At 36.9% G+C, this 19,111-nt stretch overlaps 1 protein-coding gene and 1 non-coding gene across 2 annotated transcripts in view; one reads left to right on the forward strand and one right to left on the reverse strand.

Moving 5' to 3' along the window:
- The first annotated feature begins 784 nt into the window (after positions 1-784).
- On the forward strand, positions 785-891 carry LOC120879141. The gene has a single exon (XR_005724709.1). It is a non-coding gene; the product is annotated as a U6 spliceosomal RNA (small nuclear RNA).
- Positions 892-4,230: 3,339 nt separating this feature from the next.
- MYBL1 (MYB proto-oncogene like 1) overlaps positions 4,231-19,111 on the reverse strand; it is a 37,432-nt gene continuing 22,551 nt past the window's right edge. The window contains exons 10-17 of the mRNA XM_040261688.1: positions 17,219-17,452; positions 15,622-15,990; positions 13,116-13,258; positions 12,604-12,718; positions 8,941-9,057; positions 8,747-8,851; positions 8,126-8,305; positions 4,231-6,865 (exon numbers count right to left, since the gene is read on the reverse strand). Of these exons, the coding sequence (XP_040117622.1) occupies positions 6,737-6,865; positions 8,126-8,305; positions 8,747-8,851; positions 8,941-9,057; positions 12,604-12,718; positions 13,116-13,258; positions 15,622-15,990; positions 17,219-17,452 (1,392 nt within the window). The 3' untranslated portion in view covers positions 4,231-6,736. The remainder of the gene's footprint in view (positions 6,866-8,125; positions 8,306-8,746; positions 8,852-8,940; positions 9,058-12,603; positions 12,719-13,115; positions 13,259-15,621; positions 15,991-17,218; positions 17,453-19,111) is intronic.

Below are 19,111 nucleotides of genomic sequence, written 5' to 3' on the forward strand. Positions count from 1 at the left end.
CCCAGGGACAGGGGAGCCTGGTGGGCTGCTGTCTATGGGGTTGCACAGAGTCGGACATGACTGAAGTGACTTAGCAGCAGCAGCAGCAGCAGCAGCAGAAGCCCTCTTGGAGAAGGCAATGGCACCCCACTCCAGTACTCTTGCCTGGAAAATCCCAAGGCACCCCACTCCAGTACTCTTGCCTGGAAAATCCCATGGATGGAGGAGCCTGGTAGGCTGCAGTCCATGGGGTCGCTAAGAGTCAGACACGACTGAGCAACTTCACTTTCACTTTTCACTTTCATGCATTAGAGAAGGAAATGGCAACCCACTCCAGTGTTCTTGCCTAGAGAATCCCAGGGATGGGGGAGCCTGGTGGACTGCTGTCTATGGGGTTGCACAGGGTCGGACACTACTGAAGCGACTTAGCAGCAGCCGCAGCAGCAGCAGAAGCCCTCTTAGGTGACTTCATTTGCATGCATTGTTAATTGAGTAAAAGTGTTAAATAACCTGGAGAAGGCCTGTGTGGGGACTTTGGAAGGAAGGATGTGGGTCAATTAGATGGTTGAATTAAGTGAATGCTTGCTTATAGAACATCAACGGTAAATAAACAAGGTAACAACACATTGTGCTATCAAGAGATGCAATCGACAAAGGTAACTAACTAGTGGACTACATTAGACAGAGCTGTAATTCGTTGAATATGGAAATTTCAGTGGGATGGGAGTAAAAGCTTGAATTTTAAGGTGGAGGCTAGGTTCAATTGTGGACTTTTATGAGGGATTATAACAAGAGTATTCATTCAGTGCTCGCTTCGGCAGCACATATACTAAAACTGGAACGATACAGAGAAGATTAGCATAGCCCCTGCACAAGGATGACACGCAAATTCATGAAGCATTCCATATTTTTTAAAAAAAGAATATTCATTCAGTGGAGTAGAGAAAGCTCTTACATGTAAACTTTTGGTATATTTGGTATATACAGACCAAAGTAGTAGTTCACACAGTTCACTTATTCCATGCAGAAATTTAACAAAAATTTACCAGAAGAAATGGACCCAACATATGCTGGAGAATAACAGTGAAACACCCATAACAGAGCTAGCGTTGTAGATGCTTACAAGTACAGTAATCATAGGTACAGGCAAGGAATAATTCATTACATTTGTATTTTCCTCTACAATCCAAACTAGGATTGTTTTAAACGTGTTATTGAAACACAATGTATATAAACACAGAAAAGTGCACACATATAATAGTAGAGCTTGAATCCATCCATCAAATCAGCACCCAGAGAATTCCCTGGTGGTCCAGTGGTTAGGACGCCACACTTTCAGTGCCAAGACCTGGGTTCAATCCCTGGTTGGGGAACTAACAGTCTACAAGCCATGAGGTGTGGCCCTTCCTTTTCCTCTGCCACACACACACACAAACCTAGCACCCAGAGCAAGAAAGGGAGCATTGCAGCACTCCAGGGGCCTCCCTCCCAGGCTCCCTTCAACAACCCCCCAACCCTACTATACACTAGTTTTGTGTTTTTATACTTTTATAGAAATATATATATATGTATTTTGTGCCCTGTGCTTAATTTTAAAGAATCAACCCAAATCTCAGATGTCTGAATGAATCTCAGCTTAGCATTGTACTGAGTTTGGACAAGCCTCTTAACCCAAGCCTGCTTCCAAATTCACAGAAGTGGATTATAAAATGTTTACCTAATAGTTGTTGGTAGGATGTTACTGCTGGCACATGGTTGCAACTATTACTTGTACTCAAACTTTTAGCCTGTGAACTTCCTAGGGTGGAAGGCACCTGGGCACAATTCTCCACAGTTTAAAGGGAAAATCCACACTATCTGGGCAATGACGCACCATCCCTTATTCTCAAATGAAACTTGGCTACTTGATCTATCTCACTTTTGGCCAGAGGGAGTAGAGATGCTATTTCTGTTACATACTTATCTATCTCCCCTTCTAAAGCATCAGCTTCCTCAAAGGAAGGGTCATGTCCTACCTACCATAGCTCACCTAGTGCCAGGTGCTGGAAGCGTGAAGGTAAGTACTGGTTGCTAGTTGAACAAATAAGTGCTAACTGTGTTGAGTCTTAGGAAATTATGTCAGAATGTTATCCAAACTTTGGCAAAATTATAGTAAAACCAGAGCAGTCAATCTCCCTCCTTCTTTCCCTGTGCTGGTCAGAAAAATCTCCTCAAAGTTAGCACATTCTGTACTTGGAACTTGAATAAGCACACCAGATCTGAGGCCTTCAAAACTAAGGGCAGGAGAGTACACTGCTTTTAACATGGAGTTTGCTCAAACTCAATGTACTGATGCCAAGATATTAAAGTTTTTAAAAACTCTCTCTTCCCAACATGTCAGCTCAGTCATGAATAATTTTCTTCCCTGCTATACTTTATCTTGGTTTTCTACCAATATTTTTAACATCTTCTTGACCTTGTTTAAAATCAAAAACAGCCAGGGAAGGGGAAGTAATCCTCCCCTTCCCTGCTTTTATGGAACTGCACTTGTTCTATCCTCCACTACCTAATTAAAAATAACTTTTCACTTCTCACAGAGTCACAGAGTAGGAAGTACCTCTTCAAAACCTTCCATCTGTTTTATATTACAATTAAAAGTCTGATTGGCTGGCAAGCCTACTGCTCTATAACTAGATAAATCAGGCAGGAAATCACATGCTTATATAAGGAGCTCAAAAGATATTTAACAAAATAATAGCGGACTATAAAGCAAAACTAAGAAACCCAAGCTATTCACAACCCATCGTGTAAAACAAATACGGTTAATATTTCCTAAGAGTCATGACTATTTTTTAACATGCTTTCAATTTAACACTTCCTGAGACTCTCTAAGCACCATACTAGATGCAGGAGTTATAAAGAGCAATTCCTACTCTTCAAAACATAGTCTAGTGGGAACATTTTATGGAGGCACCAGGATAATCAGGAAATGACACATACCTGTGCCCTGCAGGCTGCGTAGAATTCTAACAGGTAGGGAGATAAAGAGAAACAGCAATGAGGGGAGGCATGGAGGCAGAAGCATGCATACATTGTTCCTAAAAGATCCAGGTCCCCAGGTCCAGATTAGGAAGTGAAGGAGAATTCTTGTTATTTAGGCAACAGACAACTGTGGAAGATCTGTGAACAGGAGAGGTGACCAAATCTCTGTGTTTTCTTATGTTTCTTTACCCTCACCGGAGAAGGAAATGGCAACCCACTCCAGTACTCTTGCCTAGAGAATCCCGTGGACAGAGGAGCCTGGTGGGCTGCTGTCCATAGGGGTTGCACAGTCGGTCATGACTGAAGCGACTTAGCATGCACGCATGCATTGGAGAAGGAAAGGGCAATCCACTCCAGTATTCTTGCCTGGAGAATCGCAGGGACAGAGGAGGCTGGTGGGCTGCTATCTATGGGGTCACAGAATCGGACATGACTGAAGCGACTTAGCAGCAGCAGCAGCTTCACGCTCACATGTAAGCAGTTGTCTTTCCTCTCAGGGCTTACATTTCACACTGTAAATTAATGTGTTCTGAATTCATGTGTCAGTCTCATTCACTTGATACAGACATTCCAGTGAGGGGTAAACTCATTTTAGTCTCTTAATCTGATGGGTTAATCCATCAGATTTCTAAGCCTAGAAGCCTAACAGTAAAATCTGGATGGTAACATTGACTAAGGCGATATAATACTGCACAAACCTGTCTGGGTGACCGGTCAGCCATGCCTAGGTGACACCCTGATGTCACAGAACAATTTCTTGATACTTCTGGAGAATGGAGAGCAGAGTGATAAGTGCAATAATCTAAGTCAGAGAGAAAGGAATGGAATTAGAGCTGAGCCTTTCAGTGGGCTAAGATTTTAAAACAGATTTCCACCTGGAAGGTTAGGGAGAGGCACAAGGTTTCTCAGTGAGTGACTGAAGGGAAAGTAACACCACTAAGAGAACAAAGGAGGGGCAGGTTCAAGCTGGAGAAAAACAGAACATCCTACATTTAAGGTGTTGACAGAAGACTCGTATGGAAATCTCTAAAGGCAGTTGAAAATATGGCTCTAAATGAGGCTCAAGAAATGGAAATGTATTTTCATTTCTTGAGTAAAGAGGTCAAATTGTGTTAACGGATGAAATCACCTGAAAGGAGAAAAATGGTTTAAGCACAGAACATTGGGTTAAGTCCTTCAAGGGTCAGTCAATACAAAACACAAAATCTGAGTGAAACGAGCAATGCCATGTCAGCTTGTACACAGATGCTTTATTTTGGATGTTAACAGTCAACACTGTATGCAAGATTCTCTTACAATGGAAAGTTTTTTCCCATACATCAAAAAACTCAATTTAGTCAGGGTAATGGCTGTATTAATGCGAAAACCTTACAACAAAATGCAGTATTATATGTGTAGTCAGTTTCCATGCAAGTATGGCTGCTACATGTTATGTCTGGCATTTTTAACATACTGAAAGAAATTCAAATTGAACGTAACAGTATAAAAGGTGATTTAAGATGCCTGACATGTTTAAGATTAAAAAATCTTCTTGCAAAAAGCAACAAAGCAGTTAACTGGAGGATTCAACCAATACCAACTGAAATACGTACTATGTCCAAAAATCCCAAGCTTATCTGCAATATATTACATGTGGGATAATTTAATGCTCAAGAAAAACTATGCTTTAAAAAAATATAGCTCTTCCAAGATATTATACTTTGGTAATTGGAGACTATGTACATCCAAACCAGCCAAGGGCTACATTAAAAAAGAGAAAAGATAAAAGGGAACCATTATGTGCTATTAGTTCAAGGTAACTGAAATTGAAATGATCCAGTATGATTTTGCTACAATCATTGGTTTTACAAAGTGAAATTTCTGTGAGAAGTTCACTAATTAGGAAGCAATCAACATACTTAACAAACATGCTAGGAAGATTCAAATTGGTTCATCTATTTGTTATCAACAAGGCATAATCTTAGTACCACACATCTTCTTCACTTCTCACTACATATAATATGCAAAAATGAGCAAGTAGATTTAAATAGCTTAAAATCCTTTTAGGTCTACTGTTCAAAAGCTAGGCATTAAAATACTTCGTATTTCCATTTCCATCAACAGAGAATCTTAAGCTGTTTTTGTTTTAAGGCAGAGCATTTTGGTATTTGCAAGAATTTGCCTGGTAATGGTTGATTCCATTAAGTTAACTTGAGAACTTGCCATCATCATACTTTTTATGTTTTCACACAGTGCAAGTGGTGGTCGCTCTTTCCTTCTCTCATAGCAGCAAGCCGATTCTGCTATTTTCTATAGCAGCATACTTCAGGAGTGGAGAGGGAGAGAGTGTGTCAATTACAAATAATTACAACTACAGTGTACAATTCTATTTACCTGTCAGTGTTTAAGTTGACAGCATACCATTATATGTTTCAAAAAATTACATAAAATCTCTACACAAAAGCAAATAAAGACATTCTTTCAAGAAGAAATAAAGTAAGTGCAAACACCTAAAACAGGCAACTGAAGCAACTGTTGTAACCTGTAGAGAAACACAAAACATTTATAAAAGGACAAATATTTTATAAATAAAAGATAATGTTCTCTACTTCTTAAACATTGAGTAAATATAATAAACTTCTAAGTGCAGACTGTTTTTAGGGACCAAAGTACCATATTATTTTTTTAAACAAAATGCAAAAATTTCAAACAAATATACAAATCACCAGATTAATTTATATGACCCCCCATATAATTTAAAAAGAAAATATTAAATTATTATTTAGTAAATTTTTAGAACTACTTTATAACCAACATGATTTAAAGGACATAGTGCAATATTTAGGTAGATGTGACATACAGTATAGATACTGAATTCTTTGCAGCTATAACTTACTACTGTTTCATACTTAAAAGTCAAAATTGTTCTTTACTATGTTATCTGTAATAACAGGAAACAACATTGGCTTCTAGACACCCTGTATAAGTTTAAATATCTACATTTAAGCTTTAAAAATGAAAATAAATTATAAAAACAGATTTCTTTCCAATTTACAAAGTTTTCCTGCTCCTACATACTGTACAATACATTCAACAAAACTCTCAGCTCTTCTGAGATTTATGGAGAAAATACTGACTCTTTACCAATAAGGAAAAAACATTTTTGCAATGCCTTTTGTTTTGAGGACTACGCTCAAATAAATACATTTAACACTGTAGTTAATTTTACTATTTTTTGAAAAATACCAAAAATTAGTAGTGCAACTTTTATTCTTTTAAATGCCTTCCCACTGTGTTTCTCTGTAAATGGTAGCCTAAGTAAATCAGCAGATAGGCAAAAGTACTTCATAAGGCCATGTGTGCTTTCTGTATAGAGACTAATTTCAGAAATCACACATACTCATAAGACCTATCTATAACAAAACTGCAGCATCAGGAGAGTAGCAACATGTATCTTCTGAAGAAAAGATATGAGAATTTACTTTCAGAATATCCTTGAACATTCTAATATGATTTCCCCATCTTGTTCTTTAAATACAATTTTAAAAAATCTCATGTCTTAAAAAAATAAACTATGAAATTGCCTACCCCTTACTTAAGTGCCTAGCTTTCTGCTTGCCCAATATGAAGAAGGATGTAAACCGTTTTAGGGCTGTTTTAAAACTTTAAAAACAATCAACAAAAAAATTTCATTGCAGCCTAACTTAGTATAGAATCTAGTAAGGGAGTGGGGACATTTCATCAGTCTTAGTAACAATCACAGTATGAGAGCTCTTGAAGTGCTGCCTGTAGCTGTATAAGTACTCAAATATCTTCTTGCTTGTTCAGTCATGATAAGTTGGTCTTCTGTCTTCCCATAAACCACTGTTTCCCATTCACAAGTTGACTAGGAAGGAAATATTAATAGTGATGTGAAAACTGCTAAGAAAATTATCCATTCTACTTCACAATTAAGACTTTTTAAAAAATCAATTAATCGATTGGATATTTGATAAGTAATTACTATAAAATGTTTTTACAATGGCATTGTGATTCTTTTTAAATAATGATGTTTCAAAATCACAGACTAAAATGTTTATGATCAATTGTTAGTCAATGTTTTAGCCATATACAGGCCTGTGAAGGCAGTTTAAAAGTTCTATTTCCACAACTGCCCCTCAAATCAATTCCAGTTTATTTTTAAATTGGAGTATATAGTTGCTTTACAAAATCAGTCTGAGCACAGATATCAGTCTTTACTGCTTCAAAGTTTTGCAAAAGATTTAAAGAGGATATAATGTCAAAAAAATGAATCGAGAATGCTTTATATCTTGCAAATTAGGAAAAATAACACAAAGTCAAGTTTACATTTGTTGTCCTCTATTATCAAGGTTACTACTGTATAGGTATGACCTCCTATGTAATAAATTTTCCCGAAAAGTTCTGTGTTAAACACTGGTAAATCAGATCACTTTAAATGGATTCAGAGAATGTGCTGCACGGCTCTGTGAGGAGCAGCGGCTCCATAAGGAGAGGAGGCGCCACACAGCTGACTGCCAAAGATGTTTTCAAGGAATGCTTGAATGTCAGGAACGCCAGTTCTGCAGTCATTGTGGCGTAAAGAAGAGAACTTTTTCCTCAGTGACCTCTCAAATTCTCTAGGTTGAATTCTTAAGATACAGTAAAAAATTTTCCAGCTTTCATTTGCAGCAACATAATGGTTGCACAGTATCTGAAAAAAACCATTTTGTTTTACCACTATGAGCCAGAAAGTTCACTGGAAACCATTATACCAACAAAATCAAGTTGAAACTGCTTCTAACCACTTACCCTTTAAAAGTTGCAATTTGGGCTACAATTATTTATTACAGAAGAGGTGCCAGAAGTAGATTTAGGTATTTTTAGTTTAAGAATGAAACAGTGCTTAAGAAATCACCAGGAGAGTCCCCAGTTATAATTCCAGGTGTTTACTTTATATGTGCCCTGATGAGTGAGTCTCTCAGAAACCCAAATCTAGTTTGAGTGACAAAACAATGGTGACTGTCTAGTTACTATTATAGTCTATTTTGAATTTAAAAGAAAAAGTATGATTTGTGATCAAGAGGTCCAAAGTGATAGCTGAATACACAACAACAAAAGTCACTGAAAGAAATTTATAAATTCATACCTGAAGATTCTTTTCCAATGTGACAACTTTGGAAGTGTTAGGGTTTGGTTTCTTTTTATTAAGTGTATATGTTTTGTTGGTTGAATTTATATCTTGTTTTTCAGGAGTCAAGTTGCACCTATTGTCATGTATTTCCAATAATGGTATCATTAATAAAGATGTTGTAAATATATTTTCTGACTAAGAGAAAAAAGAAAGAGGAAAATAAAATAACTAATTCAAAAATGGAGATGAACAGAAGGACTATGGAGTAAGTGGTAGTGGAAATCCTGGGCATGTCCCTCCAAGAAAGCTTTCACTCCGATGAAATTTCTAGTAATGTAGCGAAATTAAATATTTAAGAGGTGAACCAAAGATAAACATTGAAATTTCAAGCTTTGAGGACTACCACTCTTTGACATCATAAGAGAGCTAACTTCTCTCAAAACAAAAAACAAATATAAAAAGTAAGGATGTGAATGAAATATTCTCTACAGTTAACTGTTTCTCTCTGAATTAGGCTGAACAATACCAAAGGAAACCCTCTATGATCTCTAATGAATTAACCACACAATGAGTAAAGCACAAGAACCACTAGAGCTCAAAGTAACCATCTTAATATAAGGAAAATCCTTTACAAACCTGCAAGTCTGAAAGGTCTTCATTTAACAGTTGAGTACCTGGTTCTTCTTTTTCCCAATTATCTAAGATTAGTGATTTTCTGACCTTCTTGACAGAAGCGGTATGCTAGAATGAATAATTTACAACAGGGACATTATGGCAAGTCACAGGAACATGATAAAGACTTTTTATCAACAACAATACTAAAAGATCACCTCTTGCTTGCAGCTTTTGTAAGCAGGTTCATCTTCCTCTTTGAGGAATATGTCTGTTCCAGTTTCTTCTTTTAAAACTTCCCGAATATCTTCTTCCAAGAAAGCAAGTGGCTGTGACTAAATTATTTTTAAAAGGGGTTTTAAAAAGCCTTTTATAGCACTTCCTTTTTTCTCCCCATATATAGAAACCCAACTTTTATACTTTTTCATTATTGGCATAATTTTCTCCCAGCCCCTATAGACATATAAGTTGAATAAATTAACTAATCCATTGAATGGCAAAAATAATACTGCACATTGCAAGCACTGAATGAAGTGTGCCACTTCCTTCATGGCAAGGCACTAAATAAAAAGTCTTCCCTTGGGGGAACCCATTATAGCTCCTGCTTCAATCAGGAGCTTCAGAATTAAAAAAAAGAGAGAGATTACTTCCCTATTTTTACATAAAAATAGCAAACACAGAATAAATTTGGACGACAGTAGCTCTCCTTATCCTATTTTTATTGTAGTTATTATATAGTGTGTAATTACTAGTTTGCATGTTTGTCTTACCACTACATATGTAAGCTGTTTAGGAGCTTTTTCTTCTGTATACATCTCTCCACATCTAGCCTTAAGCTTAGAGCCGAGTCAGTGTTCAGGAAGCATGTGTGTGTGCATGTGTGTCTGTGGCTGTCTATGTGTGTACTGGAGTGTGGGAAGGGAGAATAAAAAAAAAAAAAACACAAAACTTGAATGTGGGCTGAATGACGAAATAGTCTCAAAATATTATTCATTTATCCTTCTATCAAATAACTACAGAAAGTCACTCAGTCGCGTCCAACTCTCTGAGACCCCATGGACTATAAAGTCCATGGAATTCTCCAGGCAACAATACTAGAGTGGGTAGCTGTTCCCTTCTCCAGGGGATGTTCCCAACCCAGGGATCAAACCCAGGTCTTCAGCATTGCAGGCAGATTCTTTACCATCTGAGCCACCAGGGAAGTCCTCAAATAACTAAGCACACTATATAATTCAGAAAAAAATGTAAATTATATTAAGACCTACCATAGGTCTTAAGATCTACCATAACCAAGACCTGTTTAAAAAAAAAAGTAATCAAAGCTCCACTAAACCAAAGAACAAACTGGCAGCGTGTAATGACCAGCAGCTTACGTTCCAAGCCAACAAAGTTAGAGAGAACAGCATCCATACATAAACGAGATTTCACAGTACTTACAAAAATTTTTAAATGGAAACAGAATGTTTAAACTGTTCTCATCTATAGCCTGAGACATGCAGGAATTATGTGAGTATTTCTGTGTGTTGCTCTAAGAGCTCTTGTTTTAAGGATTACGTTTCACAAAGGACACAGGTTATGTATTCTTAAAAAGGAATCTGGAATCTGTTCTTTCGCCTATAAGAATGCAAGTGCCCTAAGATGTGGTGCATATATAATGGAATACTACTCAGCCATTAAAAAAGAAAGAAAACAACATCGTATACAGGAACACTGATGGACTTAAGAGATTATCATACTAAGTCAAGTCAGACAGAGAAAGGCAAATACCATATGATATCACTTACATATGGAATCTAAAATATGACACAAATGAGCTTATGTATGAATCAGAAACAGACTCACAAAGATAACAGACTTGTGGTTGCCATGGAGGAAGAGGGGTTGGAGGTGGAAAGACTAGGAATCTGGGGTTGGCAGATGCAAACTATTATATATAGAAAGGATAAAAAACAAGGTATAGCACATGGGACTATAAAATTATTCAATATCCTGTAATAACCCATAATGGAAAAGAATATGAAAAAGAATGTATATATATGTAACTGAATCACTTTGCTGTACATCAGAAACTAACTTGACATTGTAAATTGACTATACTTCAGTTTTTTTTTTTTTTAAAAAAAGGAATACAAGTGTCCTAGAAAGCCAAAGTCCAAGAAGTACATCTGATCCATAGTAAGATATGAAGGAAAGCTCAGTGGTTAGTACACAGCAGGTGCTCAGTAAGCAACTGGAGGAATGAAGTCAGCTTGCTGCAAATGAGCCTGCAGATATTTTAGAAATTTTACTTGCAAAATCTACACTTTCCTTTTATCTTAAATTTTTGATGAAAACAACCTATTTTGGCAATGGATAAATTCTTCCCAAACATGAACAAACTGATAGGGACTTTAGATACCTGAAACCTAATTTCTTGTGCATTATTATTAAAATAACAATTTTTATTCAAAGTATATGTTGGTGAAATGACCCTGAGGAACTGTTAGAATTTTTCAAATGTTTTCAAATTATTGCTTATTTTTAGAATTCTCAATTAGGCCAAACACCCTTATAAAGGCAGGAACCACACCTAACATGTTTAACATTACATCCCCAAAAGACTAGCCCAGCAGCTGGCACCCCAGGAGGCACTCAGTCAGTATTTGTCAAATTAATGATTTTTTTTTAATGAGTAAAAAAATGCTGAAATAAACTAGTTAAATCAACTAGGTAAGTCCATACAATGGAACAGTACAAAAACATGAATGCAATTTATAAATTTAAAAAGGTTACCAAAAAGTACATAATGTGATCCCACTATTATTATGTATATGCATAAAAACTAAGAAGTTTAGAGAACGCTAAAGCTTTTTTTTTCTTATAGCAGTATATGGAGCTAAGTGGCAAAAAGACTTGATCAATCCTACTATGTACCCTCTAAAACAGTATTTCAAAATAAGGAAAAGACTAGAACATTTGAGTGCGATACATGCTTTTTCGTAGAAAACTGATCAAGTAAACCAGAATTTATTAACTGATTTACATAACTAAAGTACCCTAGAAATGGCCATTTTAAAAATCATATTTTATTTCTAATGTACCTAATTTGTCAGTAATCTATATCTGCCTAGAATCAGAATGCTCATGGCTTACCTAAGGTACTTCAACATTGACAATATATATATGAAAGTACAGATAACACTTGCCACCTCTATTCACGTACTACTACTGTTACCCATCATTATTAAAATAATAATAGCAGCAACTAAGCACATACTACTTGAATCCTAGTACCAGCCCCTTAATTTCTATTATCTACCTTCATAAATAACCTGCTGGGGTGTTTTGTAATATCCACTGAATAGAAGAGGAAACTGAGCCTTAAAGAGGTATCGTGATCAGTTTCATAAATATTACTAGGAATGTGCTTATGTAATTTTGTTGTTTAAATCGTTGTGTCTGACTCCTTGTGACCCCATGGACTGTGTAGCCCACCAGGCTCCTCTGTCCATGGGATTTCCCAAGCAAGAATACTGGTGTAGGTTGCCATTTCCTTCTCCAGTGCTTATGTATATCAAAATATTAAAATTATTTTATTATACTGTAGGTAACTGCTACTGCAACTGCTAAAAGGTAGGTTTTAGTATTAAGAAATGAGTTCTACTGATACTTGATTTGCTTTCTCTGGATGACATAAAGAAAGTGTAAATTCAAAACAAGCCAAGCAAGGGTTTATTTACAAGGAAAAAGATTAACACAAATTCAAACGTACAGGAGGTAAGTCTTTTTAATCCAGTTCATTGAACATCTTTTTTAAATGTTAAAAATCAAGGATAAAAAAATCAAAATTTGTGTCTTATTAAAATTAGGAACATTTTTAAAAATAAAAGGAGTATACACACCACAATTTTAAGAGGTCCATATTTTTTCTCCTGAGCAGCAAGCGCATTCTTAAAAGGAGTAGGAGTCCTTGGTGTGGTACCCAATAACGATCTTCTAATAGTAGGTGTTCTAAACCTGTCCAGATATTTTTATTATAGTCAAAATTTGATTTCATGTAAGTTAAGGAAGACAAAGCCATCATAAAAGCACACACTGAATTTTTCTGGATATATACATGCTTTAAATATTCCAAGACTTTTAAAATTTGCCTGCCTAAACTATTCTTATTCCAATCATCTTAAAACAGAAAAAAGATTAATGTAGAAATAAGTACTAAAAATGTTATCAAACTTCTATACCACCTTTAGCTGATTTCTAGTCTCCTAGGGATAAAATTCAAGGTTATGATTTTTTTTAATTCTAAATCTCATTAAGAAAAGGATTATGATATACAAATAAATGGACAAAAAGTTAATCTACTTTTGAAACTGCTTCCCATTTTCTTCAACACAATTACTGAGTATCTACTTACCCTACATTTTCCTTTTGATCTTTGGGGGTTGTTTCCTTATGAAGAGGAGTTGTAATGAGAACCTTCTGCCCACAAATAGGGGTTGATGTGAATGAAGGATTTTCTATATTAATTTGTTCATTTCCAGGACATGTGTTGAAAAACTAAAAAAGAGAGTGTAGAGACAATTTCTAAAATTTAAAAATCCTACACAAATATCAAACTGATTAAATTTTCAAGTTATTTCTCCATTCCTTTCAGTAAAAGATACCAATAATAATATATTTACATTCCACTCTATAAAAATAAAGTTCCACGAGAGCAGGAAATTTTGTTTTATTCATTGCTGCTTCCCCAGCTCTTAGAACAGTGTTTAACACCTAACAGGTATTCCAAAAATAGCTATTTAACAAAAATCCAAAAGTAACAAAACACAATAAAAAATTTCCAAACAGTATATCTTATCAAATGAGAATCTATAGAAGCCATAACTAGCTGCTTTGCTAAAGGTAAGCTTTGTACAATGGTATAACTTAAAAAAAAGTTTTATGATTTTATTAATAAATGATCTTAAATGCTTCTTTCTATAAGAACATAGAGAACTCAAGAGTAAGTTTGTGGTATGCTGTGCTTAGTCACTCAGTTGTGTCCGACTCTTTGTGACCCCATGGACTATAGCCTGCCAGGCTCCTCTGTCCATGGGGATTCTCCAGGTAGAATACTGGAGTGGGTAGCTTATCCCTTCTCCAGGGGATCTTTCCAACCCAGGGATCAAACCCAGGTCTCCCCGGGCAGATGAGCAAGCAGATGCTTTACTGTCTGAGCCACCAGGAAAGCCCAAGAATACTGGAGTGGGTAGCTTATCCCTTCTCCAGAGGATCTTCCCGAGCCAGGAAATGGACTGGGATCTCCTGCATTGCAGGCAGACTCTCTACCAGCTGAGCTACCAGGGAAGCCCCAGAATAAGTTTAACTAATAAGAAATACAGCTGTCTGGCCAATGTGCCTATTTAGAACACAGTTCAGAACCTTTGAGCAGCCAAAACTGGTATCACAGAGTCTATTTTCCAAATGACACAATTTACACATTGGATTTTAACTTACATACAATTGTGAAATACTACTTTATTTTTGTAGCCAACAGATTAGAAGCAATCATAAGGAAAAGTAAAACCTGCTTTAAGGCTACTTATAACTGAAATGAGTTCTAGCTCTATCATTTCTGATGCCTGCAAGCCACAGGATAAAATCCAAGCTCTTTGCTATGGAATATACCTTCTTTATGGGCTTTCCAGGTAGCTCCAGTTGTAAAGAGCCTGCCTGCCAATGCAGGGGATGCAGAAGATGTGGGTTCAATCCCTGGGTTGGGAAGATCCCCTGGAGGAGGAAATGGCAACCCACTCTAGTATTCTTGCCTGGAGGATCCCATCGACAGAGGAGCCTGGCGTACTACAGTCCACAGGGCACAGAGTCAGACACAACTGAAGCGACTTAGCACACCACAGCACAGCATATGGTTTTTACAATCATGCCTCTGCTTCTCAGCCACTTTCCATCCTAGAATTTATTCAACAAAAACTGCAGGCATGCAAAACTCCAAAAACAAAACTGCTAGTGTGCTCAACCCAGGTTCACTTTCCTCAGGACACTTCGCAATTCCTGAGGGTGCACTGGGGCGGGGGGCGGGGTGGTAAGTTTTCAGAGAAAACAGTGGCTTTGTAGTCACTGCCAGATATTCATCTTCCAAGCATCAAAATATACCTCCAATATAACAGCCTCCAAGTTTACTTGGCCATTAAACTTCCTTCTTCTTCCATAAAACTTTTTCACCTCTGTCAATACACTTTAAACAAATACCAGCTTCATCTCTTTCTTACTGATCTTGGACAAGTTGCTTAACTTCTGAATTTCATTCTAACTACCTCCAGAGGTTTTCTGCAAGAGCATTAACTAAGAAACTATAAGAAAAGTGTTTAGCACACAGCCTGGAATATGGTGTTCATTCAGACAGACAGTATTATAAAATCAAAGAAAGAGTTTGCCCCAATGTAAGTATCTGCTGCCCAAAAATATAACTACAGGAGAAAGCAGGTTAATTCCTGACATCCCTAGATGACCTTCTGACACATGAAATTCTTCTAAGAAGCAGTTGTCTAGGAATATATAGCTGGTACTTCTTAAATAGTCAGTCAGGAAACTGGCTCTCTGTCTCAGTTCAGCCATTAGATAACTGTGGGCAAGGCATTTTCCCTTTCTGGGCCTACTTCCTGATGAGTTCTACAAACATGTGGAACTACACATTTAAGACATCCCTTTCAGCTCTAAACACTGTAAGATAAAATGCAACTACTTCACTTCCCGGGATACTTTTCTGATTTATCCCAGCTCAGCACTCTCACACATCTGATTACAGTATACATTTTTATGTGTTACTAAAGCAATGAACTAGCTGCTAGTATGGATATCCAAGATCCAATTCAATCGAGCTCATCAACAGTTAGAAACATGAACAGAAGCAACACGACTACCTGTGAAGGAGAAAATGGTAGTGTTTTCACCGGTGTGTGTTTTAGTGCTGTGTGACCACCGTCGTTGAATGAGCTGTCGCCAAGCTCACCGCCCGGGGACTGGCCCACTCGCATTCTTCTCTTCTTTCTGAGGATGGTTGGTGGAGTGCTAAACTTAGCCACACTTGGGGAGGTTAAAGGAGCAGCCTCGCCGTCTGCCCCATTACAACCATTTTTTTTCCCTTCGAGGACAAGACTGACGTTAAACTGACATTCCATGGCGCCTTCGTTGTGCTGGATCCGCATTAGTTTAACTGGGGTGGACTTGACAGGTGAAGCAGCAGCATCAGAAAGACCGAAGCTAGTGACATCACTCCATGCTACAGGGTCCTGCAACAGATTAAATTCTTAGCTAAAGTTAGTAACATTAGAACCTGGCTACATCTAGTCTTGAACATAGGATAACGATTTCCAGAGTTAAGTAACTACCCATTTTTATCCATCGAAATAGGCTTTCCTTGGTTCCTCCTCTTTTTTTTAAGCAAGACCATCTGAGAGGAACAGATTATGGTTTTACTACAACTCCAATTTGGAACATGTCAAAATAACACTTCATCTAATTCAGTAGCTGAAGCTTATTACCAAAGTACTTCAAATGAAAGGAACAAATTACATTATTTTCATAAAACAGTATAGTTTGTCATAAAATTCCACATTCTATTCTATCAGAAAACTTTACTCTCTATTCTACATCTACATAATCATTTGGTAACATGTACGGCTTCCCCGGTGGCTCAGATGGCAAAGAATCTGTCTGAAATGCAGGAGACCTGGGTCAGATCCCTGGGTTGGGAAGATACCCTGGAGAACGAAATGGTAACCCACTCCAGTATTTTTGCCTGGAGAATCCCACTGACAGAGGAGCCTGGAGGGTTACAGTCCACGGGGTCGCAGAGTCAGAGACGACTAAGCGACTGACACACACACAAACACACATGGAGTATCTTCAAAGTGGTCACACACTGTGATTCAAAATTCAATTTAACCTAAGGACATAATCATGATTTTGCACAAAGCTTTTTACACATATTCTATAATTTGTAATACTGAAAAAACAATACCAGATAAATGTCCAATAATGATAGTACATTGGGTAAATAAAATTTGCTACATTCATATGACAGAATACCATCAACCATTTATATTCAAGTTTAAAAACAAGTTAAGAAAACAGGGACATGATCATGGTATAATGTGGGAAAAAAATTCACAAGCATTAGTGCACATCTGAGTTTAAAAAAACATGCATATATTTTATATGTATAGAACAGAGCCTGAAAGGAAATACATCAAATTATTAACTCTAGATTTATGGAGGATTTTCATTTTCTTCTTTAATTTTCTCTACTTTCCAACTATCTCTAATATACAACTTGTATAATAAATAAATACATGTATTTTTTGCCAAAAACCACCGCAAAATATCAGAACAAAATTAACCATGACATACAAGGTAATGTGCAACATAAAACTGATGAGTATCCATTAAACTGTTTCTGAATATGAAACCACATATCTAAAATTGAGCTTTTTGATAATTTCACAATTTCAAACTTACAGATTCAATAAGTTCAAGAGTTTCTGCAAATTCTGGGATGGTCTGTAGAGAGGACAGCACAGCGTTTGCCTCCACGGCCAGGAACTTTGTAGGTGAGTTCTGCTGAGCAGACACAGTTTGATTTTCATCCATACTGTAAAACTCACTAGCGTGCTCCTCAAGGCTATTCAGAGTATTAGACATGCTGTCATCCATGAGGAAACTACCAGGCCAGCTAGAAAAGCTTCCAGGTTGCTGAAAGTACAGAAGAAATTTGAACATTACTTGTCATTCCCAACCTAAGCAAAAATGTGGATTTTAAGCATGAGATTTTCTAGGAAAACATCCTTTACAACATTTCAGCTAACAACATAGTAGCAAATATACCATCTTTCCTTAAAATTGACCCAAAAGCTTTTTTCATTAAACCTCATGTTGACTATATTTCTTTTGTCTAACTCACATTTTTTTTAAACCTATGTCACGGTGAGATAAAACTAGTATGTATATACTACAAAATAAGGTCCAAACTCCTAGAATCTGACTTTTCTCTACCTTTCAAACTTCATCTCCCAACACAAGCCCTCTTCCCAGGGAATACAGAATAACCCAACTGTAGTACCTGCAGCTCCCGGTGAGTTTTGGTCTTTTACCCTAGGAAAAGGGAGCATTCTCTTTATTTAGAAGGCTCAAACTACTGACCAGGAAAAATTCCTATTCCTCATTCAAGATACAGTTCAAATACTGGGAAGTACTCTTTCCTATTATACACTGTTAACTGCTCTGTTTATAATAATGTCCAAGTTCATCTCTTTTGCTAATATATATTCACTGTCTTTCAAGACTAAGCTCAAATAGGAATTCTTCCAGGGAACCCTTCTGACTACCTAAATCTCAATCTTCTATGAACTCCCATAAAACTGTGTGACTTACTTTATCACACTGTTTCCCCACTGCAAAGTAAATCCTTTGAATTCAGGGACTGTGCCATTTTTCTTGATCTCGCTAGAGATGTACACTGGCCAATTATCTTTTGAGCCTAGTTTTCTAGTGTCTCATAACAAAAAACAAGAAGTGAGATCCTGGAGACCCATGGTTAAGAAACAATACATAATCTGAGAACTGTTAAGAATGGCAGATTCTAAGAGCTTCCATCATTAGGAAAAAAAAGGTTTTTTTCCTTTGTCTTTTTCTTTTCTTTTGGTTATCTATATTAGACAATGAATGTTCACTAAACTTAACAATATGTAAGTAAAATCATGATGCTGTACACGTTAAGCTTATATAGAGCTATACTTAATTATATCTCAAAAAAATAGGAAAAAAACAAGAAGCAACAGGATGTAAAGTGTATAGCATGGTCCCAAGAACCCTCTGCGGTGATGAAAATGTTCTGCACTTGAGGCTGCTCAACATGGGCGCCACCAGCCATAAGAGCAACAACAATGTGGCTAGTGCAACTGAGAAGTTGAATTTTAAAATTCTGAATTAAATGTGGCTGAAGCATCACTACGAACAAAGCTAGTGGAGGTGATGGAATTCCAGTTGAGCTGTTTCAAATCCTGAAAGATGATGCTGTGAAAGTGCTGCACTCAATATGCCAGCAAGTTTGGAAAACTCAGCAGTGGCCACAGGACTGGAAAAGGTCAGTTTTTATTCCAATCCCAAAAAAAGGCAATGCCAAAGAATGCTCAAACTACTGCACAATTGCACTCATCTCACACGCTAGTAAAGTAATGCTCAAAATTCTCCAAGCCAGGCTTCAGCAATACATGAACCATGAACTTCCAGATGTTCAAGCTGGTTTTAGAAAAGGCAGAGGAACCAGAGATCAAATTGCCAACATCCGCTGGATCATGGAAAAAGCAAGAGAGTTCCAGAAAAACATCTATTTCTGCTTTATTGACTATGCCA

The sequence above is a fragment of the Oryx dammah genome, unplaced genomic scaffold, assembly GCF_014754425.2.
Source record: "Oryx dammah isolate SB20612 unplaced genomic scaffold, SCBI_Odam_1.1 HiC_scaffold_19, whole genome shotgun sequence".
Taxonomy (NCBI): Eukaryota; Metazoa; Chordata; class Mammalia; order Artiodactyla; family Bovidae; genus Oryx; species Oryx dammah.